The sequence below is a fragment of the Hypanus sabinus genome, chromosome 4 (assembly GCF_030144855.1).
Source record: "Hypanus sabinus isolate sHypSab1 chromosome 4, sHypSab1.hap1, whole genome shotgun sequence".
In the NCBI taxonomy this organism is placed as follows: domain Eukaryota; kingdom Metazoa; phylum Chordata; class Chondrichthyes; order Myliobatiformes; family Dasyatidae; genus Hypanus; species Hypanus sabinus.
This window is the reverse complement of record NC_082709.1, coordinates 81,577,712-81,596,096: the sequence shown is the minus strand read 5'-3', so window position 1 is coordinate 81,596,096 and position 18,385 is coordinate 81,577,712. Positions and strand designations below refer to the sequence as shown.

General features: G+C 41.2%; 1 protein-coding gene across 1 annotated transcript in view; it reads right to left on the bottom strand.

Annotated features, from left to right (window-relative positions):
* Positions 1-1,005: 1,005 nt before the first annotated feature.
* Positions 1,006-18,385, bottom strand: part of abcb6a (ATP-binding cassette, sub-family B (MDR/TAP), member 6a) — a 215,276-nt gene continuing 197,896 nt past the window's right edge. Inside the window, exons 19-20 of the mRNA XM_059967532.1 lie at positions 8,125-8,193; positions 1,006-1,725 (exon numbers count right to left, since the gene is read on the bottom strand). Of these exons, the coding sequence (XP_059823515.1) occupies positions 1,566-1,725; positions 8,125-8,193 (229 nt within the window). The 3' untranslated portion in view covers positions 1,006-1,565. The remainder of the gene's footprint in view (positions 1,726-8,124; positions 8,194-18,385) is intronic.

Below are 18,385 nucleotides of genomic sequence, written 5' to 3'. Positions count from 1 at the left end.
AAAGTTGAATATGTTAGGATTTTATTCCCTGGAGTGTATGAGAATGACAGAGGTAGACAAAATTATAAGGGATACAGATAGAGTGAATGCAAGCAGGCTATTTCTACTGAGGAAAAAGGTGATGAATCTGTGGGTTAAAGGAGAAAGATTAATTATTTCAGGGGAACCTGACAGGGAACTTTTAAGAGAAGTTTGGTTAAGTACATGGACGGAAGAGATATGGAGGGCTATGTGAGTAGCTTTGTGCTCTCTATCTATGAAAAGATGAGCTAGCATTAGTGAGGGTCCAGAGAATGAAAGGGTCAGAGTATGAGGAGCACTTGATGGCTCTGGGTCTGTTCTCACTGGAGTTTAGAAGAATGTGAGCTGGGGGGTGGTGTGGATATAATTGAAACCTATTGAGTATTGAAAGGCCTCGAAAGAATGAATGTGGCGAGGATGTTTCCTATAGTGGTGGAGTCTAAAGGCTGATTTATAGCTCTGCATAGTAGCCTATGCCGCAGCCTTCTTAAGTGGCTTGTGCTGTTGTGAGCATTTATACCTGTGCGTTGGTGTGTCTGCGTCGTTCTGCAATTCACTGCAAAAACGCTAGTTGGTGGTGGTGTTTCTAATGGCGACTGAGTGCATCATGTTGGAGTTGGAGCTAATAAGTGTTGAACTAGGGTTACTTTTATTGAAATTACTGCAATGCAGAAAAGAGAGAAGACGTCGGAGGAGATGGTGTGTACGACCATTGAACAGATTGAGGCAGAGGGAGGGTGAATTTTCTGTGCTTGTCCGGCCACGGAGAGACATGGATGAGGAAATGCATTTCAAATATTTTCGGATGTTGGCTGGCAGATTTGACAATTTAGTTCATTTATTTCGCATCAGTGTACACACAGTATGCCTATAGACAGGAGGAAATACGATGCTACCAAGCCGACCAATCACAGTTGTTGCAGTCCGTGTTGCCGCAACGCAGTTACATTTTTAGAGAGGTGCGCGTCAGGCTCTGGCCTAGGGTAGGGCGTAGGGTACAGTGTACGTTATGTGGCTACGCTGTACCTACGGCGTTCATTTGACGCAGAAGTATAAATCAGCCTCAAGACCAAAGGGCACAGACTCAGAATTAAAGGATGCCCTTTTAGAACAGAGGGGTTTCTTTAGCCAGAAAGTGATGAATCTGTGGAATTCAATGGCACAGACAGTAGAGGCCAAGTCATTGAGTATATTGGGCGAAGGTTGATGGACTCGCGATTAGTAAGGGTATCAACTTTACAGGGAATAGACAGCAGAATGTGATAGAGAGGGATAATAAATCAGCCTTGATGGGAGTAGACTAAATGGGACAGATGGATTAGTTCTGCCACTATGTCTTATGGTTTTATGGTCTTTAGAAAAATCTATAAATCATTGACAATTTTCCTTTCTCGTTAAGAATGACTAGGTACTGTGGGAATCTGATCCATAGAATGTTCCGGAACAATCATGAGATATAATGGTTCAGTACAAACTCAGTATATTCACAACATCAATGGTGAGGTAACTTTCATCTGCTTCCTGGTTAAATCTCTGCTTAGTAGCTAGTGGGACCTCTGGCCCTTCTTGCTGCCAGGAGGCTGTAGTTTCTCAGTGCTCTTGTCTTTGGCTTCAGTGTCAGATGATGAGTCAGATGCCTCGGACTGCTGCTGGTTCATCCACATTTCAGCATAAACTCCCCCTTTATCTAGTAATGCCTCGTGGCTGAAACAGAAACGGACATAACCAATTAGGGTTGGAATGGTATCCAATTTTGAGTCCAAGAGCTGTGGATTTAATTTACAATCATAGTCATAGAACACTAGAGAACAAGCCCAATTGGTCCACGCCAAACTATTAATCTGACTAGTCCCATCGATCTGCACCTGAAACATAGCCTCTCCAGCCCATGTACCTACCCAAATTTCTCTTAAATGTTGAAATCAAACCTGCATTCACTAGCTTCACACTCTTGCCACCCTTCGGAGTGAAGAGGTTCTCCTTCAGGTTCCACGTAAAACATTTCACCTTTCACCTTTAACCCACGACCTCTCGTTCTAATTCAAAATATAATCCAGTCCAATTTTTCAAGTCATTAACAATCGAGTGCTGTACTTGTGGAATGCACCATTCAGATAAAATGCTCATAAGTATAAAACTCTCTAAAACCTAGCTTGGTCCACACTTGGAGAATTCTGTTCATCTCTCATTATAGGAAGGTTGTGGAAGGTTTAGATAGGGTGCACAGGAGATTTACCAGGATGCTGCCTGGATTAGAGAGCATGTCTTATGAGGAGAGGTTGAGTGAGCCAGGGCTTTTCTCTTAAATGACCCTAATGTGACTTGACAGGTGACTTCATATAGATGTATATTATGATAAGAGGCATATATCAAGTGGACAGCCAGTGACTTTTTCCCAGGGTGGAAATGGCCAATACGAAGGGGCATAATTTTAAGATGATTAGATAAGAATAAAGGGAAAATGGCAGTGGTAGTTTTTTTTTTACAGAGAGTGGTGAGTGCATGGATCACACTGCAATGGTGATGATAGACACATCAGAGACATTAAAGGGATTCTTATACAGGCACATGGATGAAAGAAAAATGGAGGCCTCGGTGCGAAGGAAGAGGTTAGATTGATCTTAGAGAAGGTTAAAAGGTCGGCACAGCATTGTGTGCTGGAGGGCTGGTACTGATAGAGGGATTGGAGACAGTGAGCAGTTTCAAGTTCCTGGGTGTCAAGATCTCTGAGGACCTAACCTGGTCCTAACATATCAATGCAGTTATAAAGAAGGCAAGACATCATCTATACTTCATTACGAGTTTGAAGAGATTAGGTATGTTGACAAATACATTCAAAAACTTCTACAGGTGAACTGTGGAGAGCGTCCTGACAAGCTACATCACTGTCTGCTATGGGTGGGGGGGGGGGAGGTGGGGGGCTACTGCACAGGACCAAAAGAAGCTGCAGAGGGTTGTAAATTTAGTTGGCTCCATCTTGGGTACCCAGGACATCTTCAGAGTCAAAGGCTTTTTCTCATGGTTGAAATGGTTGCCACAAGAGGATGTAGGTTTAAGGTGCTGGGGAGTAGGTACAGAGGGGATGTCAGGGGTAAGTTTTTTACTCAGAGACTGGTAAGCGCGCAGAATGGGCTGCTGGCAACGGTGGTGGAGGCGAACACAATAGGGTCTTTTAAGAGACTTTTGGATAGGTACAGAGGGCTATGGGTAAACCTAGTAATTTCTAGGGTAGGGACTTTGTGGGCCAAAGGGCTATATTGTGCTGTAGGTTTTCTATGTTTATATCTTCAAGGAGCAGTGTCTCAGAAAGGCAGCGTCCATTATTAAGGACATCCAGCATCCAGGGCATGCCCTTTTCTCACTGTTACCATCAGGTAAGAGGTACAGAAGCCTGAAGGCACACACTCAGCGTTTCAGGAACAGCTTTTTCCCCTCTGCCATCCGATTCCTAAATGGATATTGAAAGCGTGAACACTACCTCACTTTTTTAGTATATATTATTTCTACTTTTTGCACAATTTTTAATTTATTCAATATATATATACTGTAATTGATTTATTAATTATTATTTGTTCCTTCTTATTCTAGATTATGTATTGAATTTGAACTGCTGCTGCTAAGTTAACAAATTTCACAACACACGCCGGTGATAATAAACCTGATTCTGATTCTGTACTCACTGTACTCATAAAGACTGTGTGCTCCTTCTCCAGGTATACTGAGCATGCACATAATCCCTCAACTGTCCACTGCCTGGACCCATAAATGACCAGCTTGTTCTACGTTCTATGTAAGATTAGTTGGGATTAAGCCCATTAGTCCTACTGAGGCATAGGCTGCTGACAGCAGCTCGCCAGAGTCCTCTGTCCTGGGCCAAAGGTTAATCAGCTCCGTGGCTTCTGTTTTCACTACACAACTTCATATACCTTCTAGGCAAAGTTCCTACTCTCCCAGGGATGAGGTCATTGTAATTTTTGTAGCTTTTGGTTTTTACAGGATTGAGTTGTTAGCTCCATGCCCACTTCCCCTCCTTTCAGGCTTCGTCCATCGTGAAGTTATGTTCTATGTAGGTCTTCATCAAAACTATGTAAAAGATTTCATGCTCTATGTTGTACTGAATCTCAAACTGCAGTGCTGAAAGTTTACTGCTAAACGTATAATTATCAGCTTCTGGAAGGTGCCATCAGTTTTGAGACCAGTGTAGACAGAAGTAACAACAGACACAAGAGACTGCAGAACAGAATCAGAATTATTATGATTTACATGATGTCAATCTTGTTGTTTTGCAGCAGCAGTACAGTGCAATTATATAAAATTATTTTTAAAAAAAGCTAAGCAGTGCAAAAATAAAAGAAAAACAAGTTTGTGTTCATGAGTTTTTGGACCATTCAGAAGCTGCTTCTGCATCATTGAGTGTAGGTCTTTAGGGTACCTCCTCCCCGATGGTAGTAAGGAGAAGAGGACTTGTCCTGGGTGCTGAGGGGAGGGGCTGTGCCCCTAATCCAGTTTATGCCACAATCTGGAGAAACTCACAAGACTCTGGAGGAACTCAGTGGGTCAGGCAGTATCTGTGAAGGGTAACGGAATTGATGTTTCAAGTTGAGACCCTTTGTTTGGACCAGTCTAGATGACGAGCCCAGACCCAAAACATTGCCTGTTCATTTCCCAGACATGGACAGAAATAATATTTGCAGTGTTAACTTTCAATGAATCTAAAACTAACAGAGAAACTATAATTTAGTGTGCTAAATTTAGCATTGTAGTTAGCACGATGCTATTACAACTCGGGGTGTCGGAGTTTGGAGTTCAATTCCAGCGCCCTCTGTAAGCACAATTGTACGTTCCTTCCTCTGTGTGTGGGTTTCCTCCAGGTGCTCTGGTTTCCTCTCACACTCTAAGTTAGCAGGTTAAATAGTTGTAATTTGTTCTGTGACTAGGCTTGGGTTAAATCAGTGGGTTGTTGAGCAGTGCGGATCGTTGGGAACCGAAGCTCCAGTTCTGCACTGTATCTCTAAATAAATAAACTATCTTTCGCTATGTTGGGGTATTCGGGAGACTGGAGGAGAGCAAGAGAGAGAGAGAAAACATGAGAGTAAGACACATAAAATGCTGAAGAAACCCAGCAAGTCAGGCAACAAATCAGGACTCCAACTGTCCTGATGAAGGATCTCAGCTCAAACCACTGAGTGTTTATTCACTTCCATAGAATTCCTCCACCATTTTATGTGAGTTGCTTTAGATTTCCAGCATCTGCAGGACCTCTTGTGAGACAGAGTGAGAGATGTGCAGAATGTATGTACAGGGTTGAAAGGGTTTCCCTCAGGCTCCCCGGCAATTCAAGCCTCAGTCAGTCTGTGAATGACATTAACCCAAGTGTGAAGTTTACTTTCTGCACAGCATGCAAAAGTAAATACTAAACCCATTAAGGTTGTGAAGGGAAGGATAATGATCTATCTGATGAAAAAAGGGCCTGAAACAGGAAGGAACTAAATCCTCAGTCTCAGGGGTAGGCCGGCCTTTGAAAGCAGCAGGAAACATGACATTCCTAAAGCCATTCAGCAGAGATAAAGAGCTAAGGAATTCCGGAGGGGACTAGGAAGTACAATTGTGGTGTGAAGGGTAACCTCTGTAAACCATTGACGGGGGACAAGCAATACAATCACATACAGGATTCATGTACTTCATTGAGGAAGGATTTGGGAGAGGGTTAAACTTGATCTTATGACTGTTACTGAATTCTAAAAGAACCAACTCCCAGCTATATGATTCTTGGAACCAAAAAACAATCAAAGCCCTCATAATTCTGAAGGTTAATTTCCCTTTAACCTCTCCTTTAAGGAATTATATTGAGTCTGCAACAGGAGAGATGTTTGCCCAGAAATTCACACTCCAAATAAACCTCCAGTCCTCTTTCCTCACCCTACCAGCATATCGTTCCATTCTGTTTTCCTACTTGCATTTTCCCAAATTCCCTTTAATAGCATTTGAGGTTTCCAGACTTGTTTGTGGGAGAAAGTCATATCTATCTACCAACAAACAATTTGCTGGAGAAGCTAGGTAGGTCGAGCAGTATCTGCAGGTGGAAATGAACTGTCGATGTTTCAGGTCACGTTGCTGAGTATTGTTTTGGGAAAACAAATCAACCTGGATGGAATGGCAGAACAGACTCGATGGGCCAAATGGACTAAGTCTGCTCCTGTGTCTTATGGCCTTATGCTCTTTATCTCCTCTTGGATTTATTCATGATTATTTTACAACCCTAGTTTCCAGAGATTGAAAACCTGAAAATGGAATCATCTTTTCCTTTCCTAACAAACTACATGTTGAAGTTCTCCTTCAAGTGGAGTAAAAAAAGTCCAGGTGTAGCAGTGAGAACCTTTCATTTCTGGTGTCATCGTCCCCATCTTTTTGCACTTTTAATGATGCTACTGCCTGTTATACCTCAGGAAGGAGAGAGAAAACTACAGAGAGTGGGAGAGAAAATCAGAATCACTGACATATGTTGTAAAATTTGTTGTTTTCATTGGTGGTTCATTGTTGGTTCAGAAATCTGATGGTGGAGGGGTAGGAGCTGTTCCTAAAACACTGAACATGTGTCTTCAGGCTCCTATATCCTTTCCCTAGAAGAGAAAGCTGTCTGCATTTCTGTGTTGTATTAATCTATGACTCTACATTATTGGCACAGGCCCTAGACTGATGCATCGATCTCATCCAGGTCTGTGTACAGTCATAGAGCACTACAGCACAGACTACAGCACTACATCTAACCTGTGCCAAACTATTAATCTGGCTAATCCCATCAACCTGTACCCAGAATATAGCCCTCCATATCCTTCCCAGCCATGTATCCAGCAAAGCTTCTCTTAAATGTTTCAATGAAACCCACAGCCACCACTTCCACTGACAACATGTTCCACACTCTCACTTCCTCTGACTGGAAGAAGTTCTGCTTCAGGTTTCCCTTAAGTATTTCACCTTTCACCCTTAACCTCTTGTTCTAGCCTCACCCAACCTCAGCGGAAAAAGCCTGCACGCATTTACCACACTTACTCCCCTCATAATTTTGTACACCTCTATCAAACCTCCCCTCATTCTCTTGCACTCTAGGGAATAAATTCCTAACCTATTCAACCCTTCCTCATAACTCAGGTTCTCAAGTCCTGGCAACATCCTTGTAAATTTTCCCTGTAAGCTTTCAATCTCATTGATATCTTCCTGTAAGTAGGTGAGCAGAACTTTTCTTTTCTTTTTCAATCTTTTTATTGAATTTCATATATAAAAAAAACATAGTATAATAATAAATAGGTTATAAATGCATTAGACTTGAAATTGAATTAATAGTAGGATAACAATATCCTATTAAAATATCAACAGAAAAACATAGTACATTATCAATCAAGTCTATAATAATTATATGAAAAAAATAAAAATAATCATCAAAAGAAAAAGAAAAAATTATAAAAATACAGGCAAAAAATATACAAAAAATACTAAACTAAACTAACATGGGCAATAATAACAGTTTATTTGTATATGATAGTGCCAAAAACTCCGGAACTCCATACCTGAACAAGAATAAGTAAAGAGAAGGTCTGGAAAAGGCCAAATTAATTCATATGAAAATGTCGTATGAACGGTCCCCAAGTTTCTTCAAATTTAATTGATGAGTCAAAAATAGTGCTTCTAATTTTTTCCAAGCTCAGAGAAGAAATAGTTTGAGAGAACCACTGGAACGTGGTAGGAGGATTTACTTCTTTCCAATTTTGTAATATAGACCTTCTGGCCATTAATGTTACAAAAGCAATCATTCGTCTAATTGAAGGGGAAAACTGATTATCATCCTCATTTGGTATACCAAAAATTGCAGAAATAAAATGAGGTTGTAAATCGATATTCCAAATTGAGGAAATGGTAGCAAAAGTAGGTGAGCAGAACTGCACACAATATTCCAAATTAGGCCTCACCAACGTCTGAGATAATTTCAACAGTTTTGTGTAGTTATTGTTTATAAATCCTTTGGAAGATATTTTATTTTAAAGATTAAACGTAGGTGATAAAAGGTGATAAAATCTGTTGGAAAGTTCCTGACAATGGGATGCATACCTTCCCCTCTCTACAATCTCTCCATCCCGAAGCACGAGGATCTGATCAGCGTTGATTATAGTTGACAATCTGAAAGAAAGGAAAATTGATAAAATGTTTTCCTTTGCAATACGGAGATAGCAGGCCACTCACACACCTCTGCTCACAATCCACAGATCTGTAATCAGTACACATCATCATTCCTATACTTATTTACAAAACCCATATTTCAGCAATCATCGTTTTGTAAGTTTTAAAATTACTTAATCAAAGTTTAAAAAGTTCACAGTCAATTTATTATCAAAGAAGGCCTATGTCACCATATAGCTTGAGATTCATTTTCTTGCAGGTATTCATAGAACACAGAAATAGAATAGAATCAATGAAAAACTCCACATGAGAAAAGAACCAATGTTCAAAAAAAGACAAACTGTGCAAATACTAAAAAAAATATTATTGAGAATATCAGTTGTAGAGTCCTTGAAAGTGAATCCCTAGGTTATGGAATCAGTTCAGAATTGAAGTGAGTGAAGTTATCTACTCTAGTTCAGGAGCCTGATGGTTGTAGGGTGATAATCGTTCCTGAACCAGCATGACAGTTGAGATGCCAGAGACCCAGGTTCAATTACTGCTGTCTGTAACGAGTTTGTACATTCTCTCTATGGCTGTGCGGATTTCCTCTGGTTGTTACGGTTTCCTCCCGCATTCCAAAGACGTACAGGCTAGTAAGTTGTGGGCATGCTATGTTGGCACTTGAAGCACAGTGACACTTCTGGGCTGTCCGCAGCACATCCTCAGTCAGTGTTGGACATCATCGCAAATGACCACACTTCACTGTACGCTTCGATATACATGTGAGAAACAAAGCTAGCCTTTCATCTTTACATGATGCTGAATGCCTGCAAGTAAGTTTTTCATTGCAGCTGAACTTGATCAAATTACAATAGTCAAAAATAAAGTCACAGCAAATTCATTATCAACATAGGTATGTATATGTTACGATATACTACTTTGAGATTCATTTTCTTGAAGGCTTTTTCAGGAAAATAAAGAATGGTCTAAATAATTATCAACTAAATAAAGACCAACAAACATTTAATGTGCAAAAGGAGACAAATGGAGCAAATAAAAGCATGAACTAAATAAATAATACTGAGAATATGAACTGTAGGGTCCTTGAATTGTGAATTGCTTGAATCATTTCAGAGCTGAGATGAGTGAAGTTAGCCACGCCAGTTCAGGAGCCTGGTGGTTGTAGGGTAATAACAATAAATGACTTGGAGTAAAGCCCAAGGGTTAGAAATTATTAGAAGAACATTTATCATTAAAAAGACAACTTTACACTTGAGGAGTAGCAGTTGAATGAGCCTAGCACTCATTCCGGATAAGTTATTAGAAAGTACCTTGAAAGAAGGATAATGATAAAACAACTCAGCCAATTGTTCAAAGGAGAAAGGTTCAAGCACTAGATAGCATCATTTACAAATAAGAGTAAAAAATAGAACTATTCCACACAATATCGACAGATATTTGCTATCCACTATTAGGGAGCATTGTTAAAGAAAATAGCATGAAGTAGTTTCAAAAGACAACCTGGTCTGTTTTTAGAGGACTGAGGGAATTTAAGATTGGAGGATATCACAGCAGTACCATAGCTGCCCATGGCCTGATGAGCAGGATGTTTCAGCTGGAGCTGAATATTTCCCAGCAACACACACAAACTGTTGGAGATGGTCCTTCTCCTCATTCATTCTTTGAAAAGCTCAAGATGGCGCTGAGCTGTGGCCTCTATCGATATCGTGGCTCAGACATAGTTGTTGTTTAGGTTCGTAGGGATGGCTTTGGGGAACGGAGAGGGGAGTTAGGGTTTACAGACAGACCCATGCAGAAATTATTGATCAATCCTCTGCCTTGTGTTTGGAATCCAGCCATGCAGGCAGATGACGGAGGTCATCCAGAGTCCAGGCCTCTGCTCTGCACTCGGAGGCTGGCAGCACGGGTGGGTGACTAAGACATCCGTGGATGTCAGGCTATCCTAGTCGGTATGTGAGACCTGTTGTCCACGTGACAGGAAGAATAACGAGGCACGAGGGCTGGTCAGTCAGCGCACCTAGAGTTTGGGGTGCTGTCCTCTGCTGTTCCAGGTGTTGATACTGAAGATTGGACACCAAATGTTAATCAGAAGTCTGAAAGTTGGAGCCTGATGACCTAAGTCAGGAGACTGGAGGACTGTCCTGGAGTTGGAACACTGTCCATCTGTGCAGGAGAGAGAGTGGGAGCTATTGTTGTGTTGTGTGCTATTCTGCTGAACATGGTGGGCAGGCTATGTAGGTGTGAGAATGTGTGACGACATTTGCCCCCTGCACATCCCTAGGTGTGTTGGCTGTTAATGTAAACAACATATTTTATTGTATGTTTCCATGTATGTGTGATAAATTTGAATCCAAATATATTTTTGAATGTCCTGATTAAATTCCTCACAATCTTTTCCTACAAGGATAATGACCTTTTTCTAGTTTATCACTGTGAAGGAAACCCCTCAGTTTTGGTACAATTCCATTAAATTTCTCCTACATGCTCACTTAGGTCATAGTAAACTTGACCAAGGGTAATGTTTCAAACTGACCACAACATTCTAGTTGAAGGCACTGTCCTGGAACACTAAACTGGACTTCCCCTGTTCACAATGCTTCCGGATCTGCTTAATACTGCCAGCAACTTCTATTTCGTTCTAGCTGAGGCCTAATTTGGGTTCGCAGATTAGTAAAGCTACAGTACCTAGATTTTGTATTCCATGCCCAATTTGAAAATGAAAGATCTGTATATTGTTTTACTCGTTCTAGTTCTGAACTTTCACATCCACTAACGTTACTGGTGATTTATTCACTGTTTAAACTTTATAAGTATCTGAATTTAATTTTTCACAACTGGTGACATTTAATATAGTCTAGAATTTTTAATTACAGTCTTATAAATTATTTTAGGCAAATTCAAAATTTATTATGAAATATATATGTCACCATATACTGTACTACCTTGAGATTCTTTTTCCTTGCAGGCATTTACAGGAAAATAAAGCATTGGAATTTGTGAAAAACCGTGCATGAATATTGACAAACAACCAACGTGCAAAAGAAGACAAACTGTTCAAAAAAAACCCTAAATAAATAATATTAAGGACATGAGTTGTAGGTAGACTCCATGAAATTGAATCTATAGGTTGTGGAATCAGTTTAGTGTTGAGATGAGTGAAGTTATCCACACCAGTTCAGGAGCCTGATGGATATAGGGTAATAGCTATTTAAGATCTGAGGCTCCTTTACCTCTGCCTGATTATCTATTTATTTTAAAAATATATATTTTGCTCACCCCTTATTGATGAGTGTATGTCAGGTCCTCTGCCAGAGGTCAGGAAGCTTGAGGGTTTGATACAGTACCCTTGCTGTTCCTAGTAGTGTGCTCTTCTGGACTGAGATCTCAGATTTTCCTGGGAGTTGTTGGAATGACTCTCCCAGTCCAGCTGTCACAGCTCCAAGTGCTCCTATCGCCACCAGGATTACTCTGGCTTTAACCTTCCAAATCCTTTCTATCTTCTCTTTCAAGCACTGATATTTCTCCAGCTTTTTATATTCTTTCTTCCTGATGTTACTGTCATTTGGGACTGCCACATCTATTACTACTGCTCTCTTCTATTCCTTGCCCAGTATTACTATGCGTGGCTGGTGGGGTCTTTGACGATGCTATTTTACCCTTGAAAACACGTGAATCTCTTGTTTCCTACACTCTGTGTACATTTTAAGAACTAGGATCAGTCTGTGAAACAGACATTGAAGACCATGTTTTAAATGCTCTCAGGAGAGATTTGAAATATTGTTGGTTGGAAGTAAATCTGGGGAGAACTGGAGAACAGAAATGCTAACAATATTATTTAGTGAACATCTTAAGTAATATTATTATTACCCACAATGCTCAAGTAAATTGGCAACATGATAGTGTAGTGGTTAGCATAATGCCTAACAGCACTAGAGACCTGGGTTCAATTGACACCACTGTCTGTGAGGAATTTGTATGCTCTCCCCATGACCATATGGGTTTCCTCTGGGTGATCCAGTTTCCTTCTACATTCTAAAGACATACAGGTTAATTGGTCACATGTGTTAACTGGGTGGCTCAGACTCGTTTAAAGTTCAAAGTAAATTTATTATCAAAGTACATACTGCCACCATATGCAACTCGGAGATTCTTTTTTTTTGCGGGCATACTCAATAAATCCATAACAGGATAATGACCGTAATAGAGTCAATGAACGACCTCCTGCAGCAATTTGGGCATCAACCAGTGTGCAAAAGGCGAACAAACTGTGCTAATACAAAAAGAGGCAAATAATAATAAATAAACAAATAATAAGTATTGAGAACATGAGAGGAAGAGTCCTTGAAAGTGCCATAGATTGTGGAAGCATTTCAATGTTGGAGCAGTTGAAGTTATCCCCTCTGCTTCAGGAGCCTGATGGTTGAGGGGTAATAACTATACCTGCACCCTATGGTGTGTCCTGAGACTCCTCTACCTTCCTGATGGCAGCTGCGAGAAGAGAGCATGGCCTGATACCTTGCTGTATCTCTAAATTAAATAATTAAAAAATAGATATTCCAATGCATATGGTAAATTAAGGCTCATTATTTTTTCATAAAAAGCAAGGGAAATGTGAAGTGAGGCAATTAGGTTTTTCTGGTTCGATTCACTGAGAGTACACAGCAGAACATAACTAATCTTAGGAATGCCTTGAACAAAAGCAATCCAGTTAATTGTACCTTTCACTGAGGCTGGGGGGTGGGGAAGGAGTCATTTCTGGAATGCAGGATATCCCGGCCACGTACTTGCTCTGGGTCTCTGGCCTTTACCGACTGACTGGTCGCTGAATCCTATTCCCCACCCCTTAATTAGGTTAACGCATTTACTATTGAATTCACTCAAAGGCTGAGGCAAATTAGCCTCACATTTTAAATGTTTATAGCTGAGGAAATTAACACTTTCAATCCATTAGCTGATTATTCTCACTGGGACAATTTCCACTACAGCAGAGTTCTCTAAAGAGTGAGGATTATGTATGTTCTGGCCTCACATGGAAAGTAAATGCGACAGGGAACTGATGTTGTAGCCAGCCAGCAGCACTGGGTTAGAGATAAAGCCAGCAGCATAATGCGGGTCAATTATTTATTTAATTCAGAAAAACAGCGCAGAACAGGCTCTTCTGGCCCTTTGAGCTGTCCTGCCCAGCAATCCCCCAATTTAATCCTCGCCTAATCGCAGGACAATTTACAATGCCCAACTAATCTACTAATCCCATATGTTTTTGGACTGAGAGAGGAAACCAGAGCACTGGAAGAAAACCCACTTAGTTCACAGCGCGAATGTACAAGCGGCGGAGAAACTAAACTCCAAACTCTGGAATGCCCCAAGTTGTAATAGTGGCACGCTAACTGCTACACAACCACAGGACCACTTTTTAATACTGTAACCAAAACAATTATTAATGTTGACTGGTTCAAATACCAGCAGAATGATTGGTTCCTCTTACAGACTGAAGATTTTATTCAGATTTAGATTTTTTTCATATATACAGCATGGTAACAGGCTGTTGTGGCCCAACATGCCACACTGCCCATTTACACCCATGTGACCAAGTCCGCCAGATAAAGCAGCATCTCCCAGTGGCCACACATTTTAATTCCACGTCCCATTCCCATTCTGATATGTCTATCCATGACCTTCTCTACTGTCAAAAGCCACACTCAGGTTGGAAGAACAACACCTTATATACTGGGCTGGGTAGCCTCCAACCTGATGGCATGAACATTGACTTCTCTAACTTCTGTTAATGCCCCTCCTCCCCTTCTTACCCCATCCCTGACATATTTAGTTGTTTGCTTTTTTCTCTCTCTCTGCCCATCACCCTGCTTGTTCTCCATCTCCCTCTGGTGCTCCCCTCCCCCTTTCTTTCTCCCGAGGCTTTCCCATGATGCTTTCCCTTCTCCAGCTCTGTATCCCTTTCGCCAATCACCTTTCCAGCTCTTAGCTTCATCCCACCCCCTCCGGTCTTCTCCTATCATTTCGCATTTCCCCCTCCCCCCACTACTTTCAAATCTCTTGCTATCTCTCCTTCCAGTTAATCCTGACGAAGGGTCTTGGCCCAAAACGTCGACAGTGCTTCTCCCTATAGATGCTGCCTGGCCTGCTGTGTTCCACCAGCATTTTGTGTGTGTTGACCAAGTAACCTACTAACCCAAACATCTTTGGAAAGTGGGAGGAGAGGAAACCCACGCAGTCACGGCAAGATTGTACAAACACCCCACAGAACACACCAGGATTTGAACCCTGGTTGATGGAATTGTAATAGCATTACACTAACTACTACATATCATACACTTAATTCTCTTGTCTATCTCATTAATATACAGTGTGAATAGAGGTGATCCAGTCACCGACCAGGAGCAGGAGTCAGCCACCTGACCTATCCAGCCTGCTCTGTCATTGAATGCATTCTTGCCTCTATCTTAACTATCCCTGTCATAATTGTATATAGAACCATAGAACACTACAGCACAGAAAACAGGCCATTTGGCCCTTCTAGTCTGTGCCAAAACTTTATTCGCTAGTCCTATGTTTCTATAAAATGTCCTCTACTAAATTCCAGCATGTGCTGTCCCAGGTGACACAATCTTTCATCTAACCATATAATCATATAACAATTACAGCACGGAAACAGGCCATCTCAGCCCTTCTAGTCCGTGCCGACGTTTACACTCACCTAGTCCTACTGTCCTGCACTCAGCCCATAACCCTCCATTCCTTTCCTGTCCATATACCTATCCAATTTTTCTTTAAATGACAATGCCTCTATCACTTCTACTGGAAGCTCATTCCACACAGCTACCATTCTCTGAGTAAAGAAATTCCCCCTCATGTTACCCTTAAACTTTTGCCCCCTAACTCTCAAATCATGTCCTCTTGTTTGAATAACAATTTCCTCTTCGGTTAACACCCTTATCTCCAGAATCAACTTGCTGAACCTCCTTTGTACTTCCTCCAAAAGCAGTATATCTTTCCTCAAGTCAGGAGTCTTACATGTATCTAGAAACATACAATAAAATTTGCTATTGGAGTTAACAACAAACACACTTCAACAGTCAATGTTCTGGGCCGAGACCCTTCATCAAGAGTGGGAAAAAAGATGAGAAGGATTTTCTTTCCAGTCCCGATGAATGGTTTCAGCCAAAATGTTGGCTGTTTACTCTTTTCCACAGATGCTGCCTGGCCCGCTGAGCTCCTCCAGCATTTTGTGTGTGTTGCTCAGATTTCCAGCATCAGCAGATTTTCTCTTGTCCAGCTTGATAAAGCTCTAGTTGGACTGCATCTGAGTATTGCACACAGTTCTGGTCACCCCATTATATGAAGGATGCTGAGGCTTTGGAAAGGTTTCAGAAGTAGTTTACCAGAACATTACCTTGATTAGAGAGCATTTAAATGGTTGGACAAACTTGGGTTGTTTTCTCTGGAGTGGCGGAGGCTGACAGGAGATCTGAAAGAGGTTTACAAGATTATGAGAGGCACAGATAAAGTACATAGACAGTATCTTTTTCCCAGGGGGTGAAATGTCTAATACCAGAGGGCATGCTTTAAACTGAGAGGGGATAATTTCAAAGGAGATATAAAGGACAAGCTTTTTTTTACATAGAGCGTGGTGGGTACCTGGAATGCACTGCCTGGAGTGGTGGTAGGGGCAGAAATTGAACCAAAGAGACTTTTAAGAGATGTTAGACAAGCACATAAACATGAGAAAAAGGAAGGATATGGACATTGCGTAGGCCAAAGAGATTAGTTCACCATTTGATTACAAATTTAATTGGTTCAGTACAACGTTCTGGGCTGAGGGGCCTGTCTATGTTCTATTTAACAGGGCATGTTCCAGATGGTGAAGGTCCTTCATGATAGATACTGCCTTCCTCAGGCATTGCCATTTGAAGATGTCCTCAACAGTTGTAGATCTGTGCCCATGATGGAAGTGGCTAAGACTATTATCTTCTCAGTCTCTTTGGATCCTGTGCATTGAGCCTCCATACTCTGTGCAGAATGCTCTCCACTGTTAGGGTTTTGAGAAGATTTGGTATGGCATCAAAAGACTTTAGCAAACTTTTACAGATATTCTGTCAGTAACCTGCCCTATCTGAAAGGAGTTTGTACATTCTCCAAATAAAATAAAGTAACAACCAAGTGCAGCACGATAACTCACTAAGATTCTTTTTAAAGCAGCTATCACCATGGTTAATTGTTAAAAAGATGAGGACAGTAAATGCTTGGAACACCATAACTTGCAGAATCCCTCTGGAAATGCTGACTTGGAATAATACTAATATCTATTTGTCACAGCTGGAATCAAATCCTGAGCTAAAACCTGCTACCTACCTACCTACCTGTTAGTTCATTCCCATATTCTCAAGGAGCAATTAGAGATGGTCTATATACATAAAGGCCTTGCCAACAAACAAGTCATGAATGATAAAACACTGCATGGTGGGGTAGCAGTCAGTGTAACACTTTGGAGGACCTGCTGTCTGTAAGCAGTTTTTATGGTTTCTCCATGACCGTTTAGGTTTCCTCAGGGTGCTCCAGTTTCCTCCCACTTGTACGGGTTAGGGTTAGTAAGTTTTGGATATGCTATGTTGGTGCCAGAAGCATGGCGACATTTGCATGCTGTCCCCAGCACATCCTCGGACTGTACTGGTTGTTGATGCAAGCAATACAGTTCATTGCATGTTTCGATGTACATGCAACAAATAAAGCTAATCTTTAAAATCTTTTATACCTCACCACATATTATGCAGGAGAACAGGTATCAGTCTCAAATTGGTTGTGCCAGAATGAGTAAATATAAACCGAAAGATGGAGCTGGATTTTAGAAAAACAAGAAACATTATTAAATGAAAATATAATTTTTCCACTTGAAGATTCAAGATTGCTTAAAGTCATTTGCAGTAAACAAGTGTAAAGGAGAATGAAATAATTGTTATTCTGGATCCGATACACCATAAAAAAAAACCCACAATAAGATAAAGAACTCAATAATAGGAAAAAACACAATAAATATAAGTACATAAGATAGTTTATGTACATAGATTGATTGTATGTCCATAAAGTGACGCTAGGAGTGTCTCTTCACAAGGTGAACTGACAGGAAACAATACCGTGGTGGTGATTTGGGGTGTGGTGGGATGGGTTAGTGGGTGGAGGTGTTGATCAGCCTTACTGTTTGGGGAAAGTAACTGTTTTTTGAGTTTGGTGGTCCAGGCGTGGATCTACGTAGTCCCCTTCCTGATGGGACTGGGATATGAGCGGGTGGGTGGGATCCTTCAAGATCTTTCTGGCTCTTTACACACTTGATGCAGTCAATACAGCTGAAAGCAATATCAGAAACACAAGAGATTCTACAGATGCCGGATATCCGGAGAAACACATACAAAATAGTGGAGGAACTCAGCAGGTCAGGCAGCATCCAAGATGTACCTAATAAAGTGGCCACCGGGTGTTGTGAAATTTGTTGGTACTGTGAATGGTGACGGGTTGTCTAAGGACGCAGCAGGATATAGATGAGATGGAAATCTGGGGAGAACATTGACTGAGAGAATTTAGTTCCATTAAGTGCAAGATGATGCATTTGGGAGGCAGGAGATGTACAGTAAATAGTAACACACAAAACGCTGGAGCAACTCAGCAGGTCAGGGAGCATCTATGGAGGAGAATGAACAGTCAATGTTTTGGGCTGAGTCCCTTCATTAGGACTGGAAAGGAAGGGGCAAGAAGCTAGAGTAAGAAGGTGAGGGGAGGGGAAGGAGTCCAAGCTGGCAGGTGATAGGTGGGACCAGGTGAGGGGGAAGAGGGTTGGTGGGGGAGGGGGAATGAAGTAAGAAGCTAGGTGGAAGAGGTAAAGGGCAAAGAAGAATGAATCTGACAGGTGAGGAGAGTGGACCATGGGAAAAATGGAAGGAAGAGGGGTACTAGAGAGAGGTGTTGGACAGGTAAGGAGAAGAGAAGGATAAGCAGACAGCAAAAATAGGGAATGGAAAAAAGAGAGAAGGGGGTGGGGGGTTGAAATGAACAGGTTGATAAACAGAAAGAACTTGAAAAAAACTAGCTAGGTGAAAATGACAACATAGGTACATAGGGTGGTGAAGAAGGCATATGACATGCTTGCCTTAAGAGGACAGGGCATAGTACACAAATTGGT